This window comes from Notolabrus celidotus, chromosome 14 (genome assembly GCF_009762535.1).
Source record: "Notolabrus celidotus isolate fNotCel1 chromosome 14, fNotCel1.pri, whole genome shotgun sequence".
Classification (NCBI taxonomy): domain Eukaryota; kingdom Metazoa; phylum Chordata; class Actinopteri; order Labriformes; family Labridae; genus Notolabrus; species Notolabrus celidotus.
The window spans coordinates 15,927,863-15,946,416 of record NC_048285.1 but is presented as its reverse complement, the minus strand read 5'-3'; the positions used below and the strand labels follow the sequence as shown (position 1 = coordinate 15,946,416).

At 38.9% G+C, this 18,554-nt stretch overlaps 1 protein-coding gene across 1 annotated transcript in view; it reads left to right on the top strand.

Moving 5' to 3' along the window:
* Window positions 1-18,554, top strand: part of kcnab1a (potassium voltage-gated channel, shaker-related subfamily, beta member 1 a) — an 87,927-nt gene that overhangs the window by 49,030 nt on the left and 20,343 nt on the right. Inside the window, exon 3 of the mRNA XM_034701541.1 lies at window positions 16,242-16,279. Coding sequence (XP_034557432.1) covers window positions 16,242-16,279 — 38 coding nt within the window. The remainder of the gene's footprint in view (window positions 1-16,241; window positions 16,280-18,554) is intronic.

Below are 18,554 nucleotides of genomic sequence, written 5' to 3'. Positions count from 1 at the left end.
GTGAGTAGACACTGTTCTTTGTTTATCACCCATAATGCAATTCTCACTTAGACTTAAAAAAGAAACTTTCTCACAGGTCTATATGTCCTTTACTATATTTACTTTATTTACATGCTGTGGCTCAGTGGGTAGAGTCAGTCGTCTATCAATCGGAAGGTTGGCGGTTTGATCCCAGCTCCTGCAGTCACATGCCGAAGTATCCTTGAGCAAGACACTGAACCCCAAATTGCTCCCACTGTTGTTCAGCGGTGTGTGAATGTGTATGAATGAGATTAGCTAATACTGATGGTCCCTTACTAAATAGCAGCCTCTTTCATCAGTGAGTGAATGGGTATGAATGGGTGAATGCGACAAGTAGTGTGTAAAAGCGCTTTGAGTAGTCAGACAGACTAGAAAAGCACTATATAAGTACAAGTCCATTCACCATTTACATAATGTGTCTTCACTCTAGAGTGTTTGTTCTTGTAGACCAGCTCTGCTTGAGCCATTGACACTTTGAATGAACTCCTTTGGCAAAAGTCAAACAAACAATATTAAATTCAGAATTGGTCTGGAAGTAAAACTATCAGGCTCAGATGTATTGGTTAAGCAACAACTCTAAACACACACACACACACACACACACACACACACACACACACACACACACACACACACACACACACACACACACACACACACACACACACACACACACACACACTCACTCACTCACTCACTCACTCACTCACTGACACAAATAATTCAGCTTACTTTCTGAAAAAGGTAAACTGAATGTAACCCGATCAGTTGGTACTGCTCCAGAAGACATTTATTTATTTGTGTGTGTGTATGTGTCTGGTGTGTGTGAGTATGTGTGTGTGTGTGTCGATATGGGTTGCTGATAGAATTCTTCTCAGTCAAAGCTACCCCCAGCTTGGCTTCAGGTTGTGTGTAACTTATTCTTGTCCGCCAAAATATTAGCCCAATGTTCCCTTCCTCATTTTTCCAATATCAGGAGAGCTCCTGGTTAGGACAAACAAACAGAATAGGTGAGTTGGACTTGTTAAACACTTACATGCTGCTTTAAGAAATAGCACAGGTTACTCTATAGCAAGATCTGTACTACCATAGATTGACAAGCTTGTGCAAATCAAGCATTGTTTCAAAAAAACGGATAATAATTTAAACATTTTTTTACATAATTTAATGATTTCTGGACTGTTCAGGGGTTTCAAACAGGACATATCAGAAATCTTTAATTATCAGACTCCTATGTTGATCTATAATTTCTTTTACAGGGTTTTGATTCTTCAAACCAAACTAACCAAAAGTCAGAACAATGTCCTTGAAGTCACTCAAGAGCTTAAAACATCAGAGAATGGACACTCACAGAACTTTGCAGAGGAGTGATAATTCACTGAATCTTTTAATATTGTAATTATGAAGGGGCTGTGTCTGTTATGAGATAGAAGTGAAAGTTTTATATTCTTCATTTATTCTTAACAAGATTTCCCATTTGATTTCCCATAAATGAATCCCAAAATTCAATTATTCAGACTCTTTAGTATGTGATGGATCTAGGCAGAAGGATTTAACGTGTCCTGTTTGACTGATCACAAGAGTACTTGAATGCAGAGTGAGCTATGTGGTTAATTTATACATTAAAACACAGCCCAGTTTTTGAAGTTTTAGAGTAAAACCAAATCACTCACAACTCAGATCCCTAGAAACTGAAATATTTATAGTTTTTTCCCCATCAGATCTCTTATGGAAAACCCACTGAAACTGCAGGAGCTGTTGGGTTTTTGCGGCATACTGTGATATTATGTATACATATGTGATGTGTCTCTTTGAGAGTCAGCTCCACAACTCTAAAATCTCTCTGAGCTGCTAGAAGAGGAACTTTTTTCCCAAGTTAAATATTGCGTAACATCAGTGGAATCAATCAAGATTATGACTCTCTTAGGGGTTTGGACAAGCGAGGTTACTTTAGCTTGTTAGCCAATACACCACTAAGCTGGGCTACAGTCAGTTACAACAGGCATATCTGCAGGATCCTTTAAATTCAATAGTTAAATAAATCTTCAATCTACGTGTTAAGAGGAGGCCCTTAAGGTCTTGGATTAGCCATGATATAAACCCAAGCTCCAACCTCTAGTCCTTAAATGAGTTTTAAGCTAGCTTTAAGAGTCTGACCTTCACCAGGATTAATCCACAAATAGAAGACTTCCCTCACTGTCTTAGGGCAAAGGGTCTCTTAACAGCAGTGGTAGAGGAGACAAGAGAACATTATGTATATGCTCTAGCTTTAGTTCTGATTCAGTCTCTGGTCCTACAGTAGCATGTTTCTGAGAATTTGTCAACCCTTCAAATTAAAGCTGTTTCCTGGCCTATCAAGTGTAACACCTTCTTCTTCATACAAACGGAAGAACTATTCTAAATTGCACATAGAGGCATAGATCCTAAACATCCATCCATCCATCCATCCATCCATCCATCCATCCATCCATCCATCCATCCATCCATCAATCAATCTGTATTTGTGTAGAACCAAATCAAAACAAACGTTATTTCAAGATGCTTTTCATCAGGTCTAGACCATACTCTATTTTAATTAATGAACAAACACCCAACATCAAGACAGGATACTATCCAGTCCCCTCTTACTGACAGGATTCAGTCTTATCTCATCTTAAAAGGAACCCCGGCTACCTAAATGTATTTTCCTATATGATAAATGTTTGTATCAGCTATATAAAAACGATAATAAAATCTCTCAAAATATCTTAGTTTGTATAAGACTGGAAAAAATATTTTCACTCTTAGGCCGCCATTGTTCTTTGCGTCGCAATGATGTTTGGGTAGTGACGTCATTTGGTTGCAACAGGCTGTTTTCTTCATGCGTGTCAGGTGAAGCATGTGATTCCCGGGTGCTCTGGGAAGGCTCTGATGAACTTATGTTATATTCCGGATCAGACTGTCTGTACAGTGGCTGACTGCCCTCGCTGAAAAAGTCATCATCTGAGAGGAAAAGATCCAGAGACTGACTGTCCTCCTGAAACTGTTTTTTCAGCTCATTTTCACAATTAGCAGCATAAATGTGGTCTTGAGTAATAAGTTGGTGCGCATCCGCTGGCCACTGTACCGCTGCATCAGATGTGTGTTTTTCCGTCTGATCAACATCACTCTTATTTGGAGAACAATGTACACTTACGGACTGCTGTGTTGACTGATCGGGGGGCTCGTCGTCAGCTTCCTCCGTGATCGTGGTCGTGGTCGTGGTCGTGGTCGTGGTCGTGGTCGTGGTCGTGATCGTGATCGTGCCCGATGGTTCGCCATCAGAGGCTACATCTGCAGGTGCGGGATGTTGACATCCCCGCAGGAGCACATCCAGCGTCTCCTGCCTATGGCGTTTCCTCGGGCGGACTTCACTCTTTTCCCGTGGGCGTTTTGTCTGTTTATGAACGAAAACTGACGGCACAGCACTGGCTTCAGTCTCCGTTTATAACTAGCAGCACCTGTGAGCTCTTTCACCAGCATGGGTCGGCCAAATGCATCAAATGCATCTGGAGTGAAGTGGCGAGAACATAGCCGCGGGTCCTTTGGAAGTTGTGTACGTCCACAAGCAATTTCCTACTCCTTTCTTCTCTTTTTGTCTCTTGGAAATCTGTGTAGACTTACACCAGTCCCCTTGTTTCCCTTCAACTGGAAATTATACCCAAACGCAGCACAGCATGGCATTATTATGGTTTTCACGCTCCTGAAAGCCAGCGAGTAAACACAGCGAAAACCAGAGGCTCGGCAAGACGCAACCATTACACATCATCAACCCAGCTTGCATTGTGCTAGTAAAACAATGGCTGCGCTCGTAGGTTATAAAATATGTTATAAATTTCGCTCTTTAAAGAAATAACAATTCTTCATGTCTATTTAACAAAGCATTCTAGTATGAGACAAACATTAAAGCAGATTTATGCCTATTAGTCCCCACAGTCTGGGTTCCTTTTAATGAGAGCATTGCACCTCGCAATATTTAGCTAGTTACAGCGGTGAGGAAAAACATCCTTTTAACAGGCAGAATCCTCGAGCAGAACCAGACTCATATTAGACAGCCATCTGCCTTGACCGAGTTGGGGTTGGAAAGAGGGACGGAGGAGAATAAAAGAGAGAGAGCAATTAAAGTTAAATAAAAGCATCTTTCTAGGAGACAGCATAAGGCAGATCAGACGCCTGGCTTCACACAGCATGTAGTATTTCACACTCCAGCATTCACAGAGTAATTTTCCTCATTTTCAGTCATGCAAATAAATTGAGATTGAGGAGAGGCTCTATGATGTGCAGCAGCAGTGACCCAAAACATTTCTAGTTTATGATTTTAATTGCATTTTGGTATCATATTGCGTTATGCAGCAATATGTGGTTATGATGCTGATGATCGTTCTAAAACAAATACTTCAATCTAAAAAGTAGCAAGCATGCTTTGTATATCAAAGCACCATGGAGATGTGCCAAAAGCATTTGTCTTTGTGTCAGTGGTGGATTAAAGAGGTGTTTTGCTACAATGTAGAACTTTTGTTTTTCAGGGTGTAGTGTCTGGCTTTGAGGTCGGCTCTAAGCTCTGCTGCCCCAGGTGGTTTGTTGTAGACAGAGAGGTCTGACTCAAACTGGCTGAGCAGAGTGGTGCAGAAAAGGTCAGCATAATGCCAGCTGCCTGCCACATGCTGCGCTCAGGGTGGACATGGTGCTGGCAGGGGAGAGGAGGAAGATGGAGGGCAAAGAGTGGGATGTTAAATGGTGTTTCACAACTGTTCTATAAAGGAGTAGTTTCAAAACAGATAAGGATGCATATGAGGTGTGATCACAATTTAGCAGGACTGTTATAGTATAATTAAGAATATACAAATACACACAATATGGTATGCATAACTTTCAAAGCTGATAAACATGTACAAAGCAAACCCTTAGTCATGATTTGTTTCCATTTGTTGCTGGTTGTGTGAACTGCATGACTGAAGGAGCTGGTGTCTTTGGCACATATTTGGTCACATACTTTAAAGAGCCACTGTGCAACAGCATGATGAAGGTCCAAGAAAGTCCAATTTCAATGTTACAAGCTTGATTTCCATAATAGTTTAATCAAATCATGGACTGCTTATTTTAACAAATATTTGTAAATCAAAAGATGTATAAGAATATAAGATATATATTTATTAGGGCTGTCATATTTGACGCACTCACGTTCTGTGTTTGTGATCATTGGCCATCCTGTGGAAAACCAGAGCGATACAGCAGTGACTTTGTTGAGGGAAAGAAGAAAAAAACCTCCTTGAGCATGAATCAATAAAGAAATGGAAACAAGGTTCTATTAAGGACCACATTTTTAAAAACTGAAAAATCTATAATGCTTGAGCTTATCTTACTGCTATCAAGGCTATCAGGTCCCATGACGTAGCGTTATATCTTGAGTTGATCAACGTTTGATAAATCAAATAACTGATGCACAAATATGTTTCAACCGTCTAACACAGGCTTTGAATAAAATTGAATTCCCAGCTAACAAATAATTTACAGCACACAGATGATTTCTAGTTGTCAGTTTCTTACGAGGATGGCTGAAAGTTTTGCAGTAATGCAGTACCTTTGTGTCACGGAGTTAGAAAACCAAAAGGGGGAGGACCCAAAATGCAGAGTAACTTAAAAAGGTTTTAATAAACCAAAACAAAACTTACTAAAACTAAATCCAGGGGACACAGGAATCACGACCCCACTCATCGAAATGTAACACAACACATCACACATAAAGAACTGACACAGAAGGGAGGAAACTGTACAGAGACTGTTGACACACTGGGTAACAAGTAATGAGACACAGGTGAGACCAACGAGGCACAGGTGAAGACAATCACAAAGGAGGGAAAACACAGGAAGTAAAACTAAACTTAACACACACAGGTAGAATATGCTACAAAATAAAACACCAAAAACCAACTCAACAACAAGACCACAGGAAATCACAGAGGGAGTAAACAGTCAAGATACTAAACACACAAGAACACAAAAAGGTAACAACACTGGGAAGACGCAACTGTCTTCAGGTTGAAAACACTCCATCAGCTTCTGCGGGAAAGGCACCCTTCTCCTCCTTCACTCAAAGCAGCCTTGTTAGCTTACCCAAAACTCTGCAGCAAGTCCCAAAGATCAAAAGTACTAATCCAATGTTGAAATCCACTTTACAAATGGCAGGATAGATGCTAGTAGGTCACTAAATGAGATGACATATGGTTGCATTACAATGTGTTCAAAGTGGAGTTAAATAAAACACCATCATGATGTATTGGAATGTCAAGTCAGAAAATGGATATTCACTTTTTGAAACCCAAAGAAGACAGTGCATTTGAAGAGAAATCTGGTTTAACTTGCAATATAAAAAGAAATTGCATGGAATTACAATCTATTGAACTTCTTTAAATTAACTCTAGTGAGCATAAAATGCATCATCAAAATTACTGATTCAACGATTTTGAAATTAAAGGTGACATATCATGCAAAATCAACTTTTTAATGGTTCTCTACCTGAAATATGTGTCCCTGGCATGTCTACAACCCCCCCGAAAATGAAAAAAATCCATTCTGCCCCTGTTCTGATTTCTCCACCTTTCTGTAAATGTGTGCTGAAACGAGCCGTTTCAGTTTTCAGTGTTTTTCATACGTCACAACGACATCCGGTCTGTAACGGAAGTCAGAGCTCGGAGCTTGTTCAGCCCATAGACTGTATAAAATACAACTCAACCCCTCCTCTGTTTTTCATTACCTGCACACGTGTGCTGACAAGGAGCTTAGGAGGGAGGCATCCTAGTTGTAGGCTGTCTTAATAAACACAAAGGTCGGTTTTACTCCCCACGTCTGCAGATTTGAAGATCTAGTGGATGATTTTTATTTTTCATGGAAAAGTGCTAGTGCTAGTTAGCATAGTCACATAGCTACATGTTCGGAGCTGTGTACCATGACACACGTCGACATACTGACAAATAAAACAACAAGAAACACTAAATCTGTGACCAATCGTTCAGAAAGGTCCTGCTGCAGGTGCCTCTCCGTCAGGATCAGATTCTGGATCAAATTCAGAGGGTTGAAGTAACGCGGGTCCACTTCCTGAGGGGGCGTGGTCAGAGAGCTCATTCTCATTTAAAGGCACAGACACAGAAAACAGCCTGTTCTGAGCAGGGCTGAAAAAGAGGGGTTTACAGGCATACCAAAATCTGATTTCAAAGTGTTTTTTTGAGCAATAAACTTTAAAGACATGTTGTGGGGACCTCTTCGACCAATATATTTTGATGAAAAAGAGCATAATATGTCACCTTTAAAATAGAAAGGTAAGCATAAAGTAAGTATACTTCTCCAATCTGATGTTGATTAGAGTATAGTATATACGCATATAAACTGTGTGATTAATTTGCAATTAGTTAGAATGAATCAGTCAAAAAAAAAAAGACGAGTAGAAAATAAGTGTCTTTGTCAGTTATGGATGATTTGAAGAAGTTAGAAGATAAATTGTGATAGTATCTTTTCTTGCTGGAATACATCTCTAGGTGCATTCAAGACCCAAGGCTTTCTTTGAAACTTTGAAACTCACAAACTAAGCCAATGCCAGCGTATTTTTTCAAATGAAATTACCAGAGTTATATCACAATGAAATAGCATGTTGACCTTGAATGGAGTGGCTGGCTTATAATTAGTTCACCTTTGACCTCAAAAATATGTTAAATTGTATTTTACTGTATAATTGGTGATAAGCAGAGATCGCACAATGGTTTTTTTTCTTTTTTAACCTCTAATGTTACCGGAGACAAGAGTAATTGTTATGTTGCTCAATGATGCTGAAGAGTGGGTTTGGTTCATTAGCTCTATCCACTAAAAAAATAACAAGGTGCCACTGTGAATGCCAGAACTTGTATTGGCCAAATCATCATGTTGTTATCTCATCTCAGCAAAAGATGTTGAACATTAACACATTATAACTCCACAGTTAGAGCATTTTCTGCAAACTGGCACTGTTGATATGTGGCAAAAAATCTTTTGTGAATTTGTTTGTGGTATAAAAAACTATTAGTTAGGCTACTAAGTCATTGTCCTGTTTAATTATTCCTCCTACTAATAACCTCTTGCTGTTAATTTAAAATGTGAACTAAGTTTGAACATAAATAATTGTATCTTTGTATTCTATTATTACATTCTGTATACTCTGTAATGCTTAATTTTGCAGCATTTTTCATCATCCTTAACATTCTGAAATCCACTCCCCCTCCATATGCTAACATATGTGTAGCTCATTAACAGTAAACAGCTGAGAAAATGTATGAATTTTAAGATTCAGGGTACTTTGAGAAGCATTGTCTTAACACTGACTCTTTGCATCAGATTTGTTTGCTGTGTGCTAATGAGGGAGAACAACTGAACCGGCAGATGAATTAGTATTCTTCACCAATTGTCATTATGCAAGGGACGGACTGCAGGACAGAGGGAGCAGTGATGAGATGTGAAGAGAAAATTAAAAAGGAATCATGTGACTCCTGACTTTACAGATAGCTTTCTTACTGCACTTATCTTTTCCACAGTTTTTATGACCTAAGCTTTGTCCTTACTTCCAGCTTTATCTACTCTCCTCCTCAGTTTTATCGACTTTCATGTACAGAAGAAGACTTTTGTTAAAAATGCAGTCTCTTATTGATTATCATAATAGGCACAGATGTGTAGAGTAAACAAAATTAAATCAAAATGCGCTGCCACTGTAGAAGACTGTACAGTACAGTCCATCTTGTGCTACCTGTGTCCCTCCAATGCGGTAAAGATCTGCCCATGCATTTCTTTTCATTCTAGAGATGTTGCCTTGAATTGACTATAAAAAATATAGGATTTAATGTTATAAATATATATTATAGATTATCATAAATGTCTGAGCAAATATCAAATCACTTTTTTTGATTCCATTAAAAAGCTTATTTCACAGTACAAAGTATAACAGAATACCAATTCAATTATTATGTATCTGAAATGCCACAGCATCACACAACAAGCGTCTGTGTCTCCAAGAGTAATGCCTCACACCAGTTAATTAAAACTAAATTGATTTTTTTAAAACTGATTATCCCCTGGGAGAGGTCTGGAGAGTGAAACAATTGATAAGTGATTAGTGAAGTCATCATGACCTCTCACACAGACAGTGTGCAGCTGTAGATAATTCACTATCTCTTCATTCGCTGAGAGGAGTTGAGAGACAGATTGACTGCAGGGAGGTCTGCATGACTTTACCATGCTGTTAACACACACACACACACACACACACACACACACACACACACACACACACACACACACACACACACACACACACACACACACACACACACACACACTGCCTTCAACCATGCTGCAGTAATTGGTTGGGGAGCACAGGCCCTATGTGTGTATTTACATGTGCAAACCAATTTTAATTGACTGACAAAATAAAGAAAAAGCCACTGCAAAAGAAAATTATCTGAACCATTAGCACTTGTATGCAAGCTGCTAACCTTTTTTTCCTCACAGCACACACATGCCACATACTGTCCAGTTCCATTCCTTCTCCTGGGTGCACTCTGCACTGATGCAGACTTACTGAGTGATGAATTCTTAAAATGTTTCTCCCAGAAAATCCTGCAGTCCTGCAGTATAGAAACAACAGCAGGCAGGTTGAACCTTGCTTGTGTGTTGCCACTGGGGTACAGTGGACAAACACTTTTTGGAATCTTCCTACCTCTTTTTCTTAAACTTTAACTTTAGCATTTTTTTCCATAGTTGTGAGGATCCTACTGCCATTTCAAAAGCTTGCCCTACTAATGAAATAATTATTACCATAGCCATGTGTTATTTTCTCAGTGCTTTTGACTCCCTTCATTGTCTTCTTTTTTCACCTTTGAATGGGGAAAAATCTAAGTCACTAATAATCCAACAGGGATAAAACCTCCACCTTCTCTGCAACTGAGGTGACATTCAAAGTACATGTGGAAGTACAATCTGTATTTCTGGTATGACAACAATGTTTTTTTTTTTGTCAAAGTGTGTTTGATTATGTCAATCAAGCCTTTTATCAGTTGAGTTGTAGCAGAGGCACAAGTATAAAAAAGTGAATTCAAGTTAAATTCAAAACACTCGCAGAAAATACCAAAACAAGGGCTTGCAGTTGGATGGTCCACTGTGACTCTCTTGCTCGCATAGATACCTTACAGTCTGATTCTTTCACACCTGTAAGTTTATGTAACTGTATGAACTGAAGGTGACAGTAAAATAACTGTAGAAACAGACATACTGTACAAAAGCTCACAACTTTTCATTTGTGTTGCACTGTGTCAAAAACGTTGAATTTAAGTTGATACTACAGTATCTGTGCTGTATTACATTTCCAGTTAATATTGCTGTGTACACCCACTGTATGTGTCAGCTACAAGAGTACACAAGACATAACTGATTTGAGTAGAGGTGAGGGAGATTGGAATTGTTCAGGAGAAATCAATAAGGTTTGGAGAAGCAGCCCAGTAGAGACCAGAAGTGAAATTGGTTGCAAAGGGATGTGAGTTTATGAGACTCTTTTTTTTGTTTCCTTGCGTTTGTGTGTAGAGGCTGTACCTTTAGGTTTACTCAGCCCCTTAACGAGATAGAGTACATTTACTTCAGCTAAACTTTGCTATACCATCCAACATCTGTTAATTGAAGAATCCTCTTTAAAAGTTCCTGCATATGTTTTAAGTGTTCTTCAAAAAGCATTTTATGTGTGGGAAACACATAGATTTTTAGGAAACACATTAAAGATATGTCAATCAATCAATCTCCATTTGTATAGCGCCAAATCACAACAAACGTTATCTCAAGAGACTTTTACAAACATAGCAGGTCTCCATTCATTTGAATGGGGGAGCAGTCAAACTTAAAAAAATAAATACACGTCGTACGAACTTTTCTCACATCTGTATGCTGTGGTGATATGTAGTTAGTATTTGACTGTTTTGTGTTCTAGGCCTCTTTTTCCTGAAAAGTTTCTTCTTCGTTGGTTATTAGAGTTTAAAAAACGGGGTTTTACTTCCGGGTTTCCTTTGATTCACAGCCGCTGTAGAGTGAAACTTCAAAGGACACACAGCTTCTTGTGACGCTGCGCTGTAGGGCGGAGCTTGTTACAGTGGCTTCACAGGCTCTGGCTGCACAATGGCGGCACCCAGGAGCGGGATTTTTTTGCTTCAGAACCGTACAACGGGAAGAGGTGGAGCAACGCTGTCCATTTTTATTCACAGTCTATGGATACGACCCAGTCCCCTCTTACTGACAGAACTCAGTCTGATCTCATCTTAATCGACCAGAAGCATTGCACCACGCAGTATTAACTAGTTACAGCGACAAAGAAAAAAACGTACTTTTAACAGGCAGAAACCTCGAGCAGAACCAGAGTCATGTTCGACAGTGATCTCTCTCTCTCTGCACTCACAATCACACATGAAAATAAATGTATAAACCTTGAATACAACACATTATCTGATGAAAGCTAGTGGGTTATAAAGTAAGAGTGAATTTGGGAGAAAGAATGTTTGATATAGTATGGCAATACACTACTTAGTTCTGTTAAATCATTGTGGACTCTACAGCAATGTGTGTGGCGAAAACAGAGGCTGTCATGGCATTTTCACGCCTGGTTATGCTCCTTTAGCTCTCTCACTCAGTCTTTTCTCACTCTTCTCTTTGCACTAACATACACACACAAACATATTGTATTCAACTAGATAATTAAATATAAAGTGATAAAAAAGCAGTTTTTTTGTGATTTTAATAAATGTAAGTGCAGGTTGGAAAGAATCCACATTTGATAGCAGTATACCAATACACAATTGGTTTCAATGGTGTGAATGTGGGGAAACATCACTTGGCACAAAGATGACTGTTCTCTATCCCATCAAGTTCTTGCTCTCTCCCTCTCCTGAGTTTCTCTTTCTCTTTCTGTCTCTCCATCTCCCGTTCCCCCTCCTTGTGCTGTCAACCAAAAGGCAATCATAACAACCAAACTACTGTACCGGAATGTGTGATATATTGCCTGCATAAATAATATTGGATATTTAACCTTTTAAAAAGTTGTTCGTACCAGTAATGGACTTTCAACAGTCTCTTACAGATATCTATGTAAATCCTTACATAAATGGGCTGTACACAAATAAATGTTGCTTTACAGGATCTCCAACTAAAAAACTAGCAAAACCACTTTGCTCTGACCTTTTAAATGTGATTATGATAATGAAGTAAAGCGGTGTGTACAGGGACATCCGTAGAAATAATTTGCAATGACTTTTTTCATGAATTAATAAATATATGTACACTGATTAAAATGTGTTGGATAGAAGATAATTGATCAAAAGTTTTTATCTATGAAACATCCCCATCTTAATTGGGCAGCTATAGCTTAGAAGTAGAGTCTGTTGCCTCTCAACTGAGGTTGGATCCCCAGCCCCTGCAGACCACATGCCAAAGTGTCCTTGAGCAAGACGCTGAACATTGAATTGCACTTGGTGTCAGTGGCCTGTGAATGTGTGTGAGTAAGACTAATTAGTAATGATGGCCGCTTTGTGTAGCCTCTGCAATTTGAATGTATGCATGTGTGAAAGGGTGAAAGTGACATGTACTGTGAAAACCCTTTGAGTGGTCTCAAGACTAGAGGCTATTTAATTGCAGTCCATTTATCACTTACCTTGACACTTCACATTTACACTTACACTTACAAAGAGCACGATGACTATACTTTAGTGGTATTAATTAGAGACCCTACATTAATCAACCAATGAGCAAGAACTTGGCAACAGTGGACAGGTCAACTTTTAAGAGAAACCTCATAAAAAAACACACTCACTGATAGACCAGTCTGTCGGTACACTTTGCAAAGTGTTTCCTTTCAGAACTGTGTACAGGGACACTTAACTGAGTCTCTTTGTAGCAACTCTGGCTGTTTTTTTTTCTAAAGAGGGACTGAGCTAACTGTTATCTACCCAATGAACTACACTTCCTAGAAAATTGAACTATTCCTTCAAGGCATGCTTTGAGTTTTGTCAATTTATCAATTCTGTCTGGCTTCATTGTCAAGTATAACTGAGTGTCATCTGCATATCAACAAATCCTGTCTGAAAACCCTTTCATAAACTCATATGTTAACTAGATAACTGAATTACTACTGCTTTCTTAAAAAAATTATGCAAGATAGATAAAGTAAAATCTACTGTATGTCTATAGAAAGCAGTGCTTGGATCAAGAATAGACTTTTTAGGAGATGGTTAAATTACTTCTACATCAAACAACCGTGGTACCCTTTTAATTATTCAGTGACAGTTTTGCCTTATAATCCAAGTCAAACTATAGTTTGGTGGCTTGTATGTCTTGTCTGAATAAAGCAATACATGCGTAACCGGCTCAGCACTGTGCCAAAAAATAAATATGACTCATCAGTAGGATTTGTAGGCAGAGAAGCTGAAACATTGTAAAAAGTGAGGAGGTCAGTTAAACTGAGACACCAGATAAATGTTTTATCTAAATGTGTGCCATCTATCAGGCTGCCAAGCTGAGGATACAAGACTGAAGACTCAGGTTCAAAAGACATACAAAACAGTGAAAACATGATAACACCTTTATTCCCTTTACCTGTTCCCCCTTAGTTTTCTGCCTTGTAGAGATGGGCTCATGTGTTTCTTTTGTTTTGTTTCTATAGAGCTCTCTATGAAGTGATATTTAGAAAATGTCATAGATGGGAAGACATGAAATTTTAGAAAATGTAGTTCAGAAGAAAAGAAGAAAGAAGAGAACATTCTGAATCCAGTCTAACAAGGACTTCCTTTGTACACTTTATATAAATGTTACAGTCACCATTTGTTTTGCCTGGATTAATATTAGCCTGATTATTTTTTAGGAAGACATGATTAGATTATCTCATGTGTGAAGCAACATCAAGTGTCACTTAAGGGCACTTTCCAAAATCAGCTGCCAGGATTAAAAAAGGGCTTTTGTCATTTGCAGGGATTTTTTTCCATCAAACAGAAAACTTGGTTGAACTCAAAGCACAGTGGCCTTGACATTAGAGCCCTGCAGGGTGTTCATCCCATGCTGAGCTTACAGCTAACACAAAGCTCAGATCAGTTGCTGGAAAACTTAAGCTGTGATTACAATTCCACCATGCTGGGGACAGCTGAAAGATTTGATGGAAACCATACACTCTCATGCACACATGCAGTTGGCACAAACACAGTTGAGTTTTTTATAAATGTGTGGAGGGAAAATGTTCGAAAACCATCATGCACATACTCCATAACAAGAGCAATATATAATTACTGTAATGACAGGGCTGTAAACACGCCTTTGTGAGGCTGCTATGGTTACTGGTGTTAACAGCGTATAAAAGCAACTTCACCCAGGTACTGTTATTTCGACTGCCCCTCCTCTGCTGAAAACAACTTTGCTCACATGTCTGCTGTTGATGATGCATGTTGAGAACAATAGCTTTCTGCCCCTTATGCAGTTAAGATAATGTAGTTATGCACCAACAGATCTAATTTATCCTCAAGGTGTCATCTCTAACTTAAACCCCAAGGAATTTATGATATTGCAATGTGAAGAGTAATGAGTGCTATTGTATCATAACATCCTGAGAGCCTGATTCACTGAAGGTTAACACAACTTTTGTGCCCACTAAAAGTGTGCAAATGAGCCAACAAGACATTGTCTAATTTAAAAAGCATGGGCAAAGGGTTAAATTCTCCTTAACCAGGGCGGCGAGGAAATATCAATCAATCATTCAATCAATCTTTATTTGTATAGCACCAAATTGCAACCTCTAGAGTTACCTCTAGATGCTTTTACAAACATAGCAGGTCTAGACCGTACTCTATGTTATATTATTAAAAAAACCCAACATCAAGACAGGATAAGATCCAGTCCCCTCTTACAAACAGGACACGATCTTATCTCATATTAATCCACCATGAGCATTGCACCTTGCAGTATTTAGCTAGTTGAAGCAACAAGGAAAAACTTCCTTTCAACAGGCAGAAACCTCGAGCAGAACCAGACACATGTTTGACAGCCATCTGCCTCAACTGAGTTGGGGTTGGAAAGAGTGATAGAGGAGAAAAAGAGAGAGAGAAATCACTGTCTTTGTGTGCCAGTGTTGTTGGCATACATTTAAATGAGCCATTATGCATTCATTTGGAACAAAACCATCTTTTTTCTATGCAAATGAACCGCATTGCATAAAACACCTAAGTAACTGCACCACAGTTTTTAAAGGTGTTGTTACGCTCATTATTTTCAGTGATCAAAGCATCAATTCCACCTCTGGATGACTACAAAACAACATATCTGTACAAGAAGTCTGTTGATTTGACTTTAACATTACTCTTGATATAATCTATTCTAATCAGGGTTAAATCCATCTGTGGCTGTCTGAGGATCAACCCTGCACAATGTATATACATATAAGTAAGTGACACTGTCCTTGGTACTCACTTGCCAATTTTGAAACACTCAGGAACACAGACTGACATATGGTGTGAGGCAGCCCTGATTTTTCTGTAACTCCCAAAAGACACGTAAACCACTCAGCTTTTAAAGGTTTTCACTAGACGTTTTTATGATATAAAAAGGTGCTCCTTCTTCCCTCCGTTTCCCTCTATGTCTGTCTGACAGCACAAGACAGTTTTAGACAGCTAAACTTGGTTTCACATAATCTGAATGGGAAAGCATTTTCTGCCCCAACAAAGCTACATACATAATTCAGTGAGGTAATGTGTCGTGGATATAATGTCCGCTCTTAGCCTTTTGGCTGGCTTGTTTGCTCTGTTTGCAGGGAAATCAGTATGTATCAGACATACACACATGTACTCATTACACACATATACACGCAGACATAAGGGGAGGGCGCATAAGTTCTTCCAAAACTGAAGGACTGGAACAAGCACACACTGTCATCATTGGAGACAGAAAGTGCCAACAGGCCAGAAACGAGTCGATCATTGGAAGTGAGCTGGAGCTTGGAACAGGACACATTTTCTCTTGGGAACATGACACCCCTACTCATCTGGTGCCACAGCTTGTGGTATTAGTAATGTTTACTCCAGGATGTCAATCAACACATACAGACACACAAAGACACTGACAGGAAGCACTGAAATGCATTCTAACGCTGACATGTCTCCCTTTTCCCGCAGGTACATGGGTGACATTTGGAGGACAGATTACAGATGAGGTATGACACATTTTCTTTTGACTTGAACTTTTGTTGTATCGATCATAAAGACTAACTGATTTTGTTGTACAATCCATGTGATAGGGATCAGTAGGGAAAATGTTAAACATATGCACCCAGAGTCGATGTCACATTGCCAAATGTCATGTGCAGTGCAAAGTGAATGACATTAAGATAAACCCTGGATACTCACTACTGAGTTTAAACATAAAAAAATATTCTTTTCAAGTAGAGTATGATAAAAGTTGCCTTCACTTCATACTCTATACAAGAAAAAATGCATCTATTGGCTTGTAACAACAAATTTACTTCACCATAATTTGTAACAATTTGACATAAAACTGTAAAAGCTTTTTTCTTCTGTAAACTCATGGTTTCTGTCCTACCGGGGTGTGTTTTGGTCTCTTAACATTAACTAGAAATGAAATTGTGTTTGTGTATTGTATTTTAACTTGGATTGAGTTTAATATAGTGAGACACTTTTTCCCTAGATGTAAACAAATAGATACACAGGACAAGTCTATCCTAACTGAGAATGACAGATCTTTTATGTTTAACCACTAGTGTTTGGCATCTCTGGTGTGAGTCCAATATGATATAAAACTCAATACATTGTCAATGATGCGATACATCAAAGATATATATGCAACAACTACCGATGCAATTCACACTACAGTTACAATTCAACACAACCTGATTGAACACAATGTGAATTCATGCAATTCGATATGATTCTACGAAGACCTTTCACAAACTGGCCTTTTTCACAAGTCCTATTTGAGTGTTCTCCGTCTGTTTCAAGTTAACAGTACAGTATACTGTAATACACCTGGCTCACAGAATTTAGGATGCTCATGATTAACAAGTACAGTTAAGTGCATTATTAAACAATTATATGCTTAACACTCTTTCAGCAGCAGGATGGCTCACCAGTGAGCAGCAGAAAGCAATTTCTATACTATGAACAATAGAAGATGAATGAACCCTTCACATACAGGTCTTTCATAAGACAGCTATAGCTTCAGTTATTGTCTTTGAATGAGTGTAGTTGATTTCCTGCGGGACATGGGATAACTTGCAATAATTTGCTCACCACTCATGGGAGTAGTAGCTGAAGATGAATCTTGACCCGAGGTGGGGGATGTAAGGGCACCGGCAGATGAAAACAGGGTCACACCATGTAACGTGAGGTAGTCCTACTGCTTGTGTACTTCAAAGTAACACAGCAAAATTTTGCAAAGTGCTGACTTGTCAAGTTACCTGTCTTTCTGTTCACAGGTTGCGGTTCCACTCGCCTTGCCTGTGCCACATTGTTTTGAGGTGCCCATACAATAGTGTACATCTGCGGTGTGTTTAATGTAGATGGAATAAAATAAAAATAAACAAAAAAAAATCATTGGGTCAGTTATATTTCTAAATGATTGTAAATAACAAAAAATCTTAAAGGCCCTGTGAGGAGTTTTAAACTGGTTGAGAAACAGACTGAAAATGATACTGATGCCTCTTTATGACCTTCAATAGCAAACAAGTCCATCAGCAGCAACACTGACACCTTCTCTGTTGTAATTTTTAATGCCTGAAACCGCCCTGAGGGGGTAGGTGCCAGACCGGATGATGGATATCTTGCTTCAGAAACAGCCTTTCTTTGACTGTTTTCATGGAAAATAATCACATTGCCTGATAAAGTTGACTGTTGAACACAACAGGATGAGGCTTCTGTTGAAAACACTACTTTTGCATGTATAGGACAAGAGATAAGAGGTATCACTTTGTCCACAAGGGGGGCGCCAGAATTGATACAAAACAAAAGTTCCTCACAGCACCTTTAAATTGATCCATTTTTACCAATACAGACATTTAATATTCAAGGCAACTCGATTTCATTCCAAACTGCATCCATACAAACCTGCTCTACTGATGCACTCGGGTCATGCCTGTGTGTGTCCATGTATTGATACAAATTGGTCAATCACTGAGTGTTAACCACTGATGAACAGGTGGAACCGTCGTCAGGAAACCTGGGAACAGCCAAAAAAAATAAATATGCTTAGTAATTGTAGAGAGGAAACCTCTATTTGTCTTGTAGTTTGTAAGAAAGCTGCAAACGTTCATACACATGAAAACATTCAAAACATTAAATTAGATTTTTCATTTCAACAGAAATAATAATGCAATTAAAAGCAGATAGCCACTACTCGTTGTCCCTCTTACAGTCGTTCAGTGGGTCTGAAGAGGGACACGTGGACCCCAGTGCTGGTGGTGTGACTGAGGGACA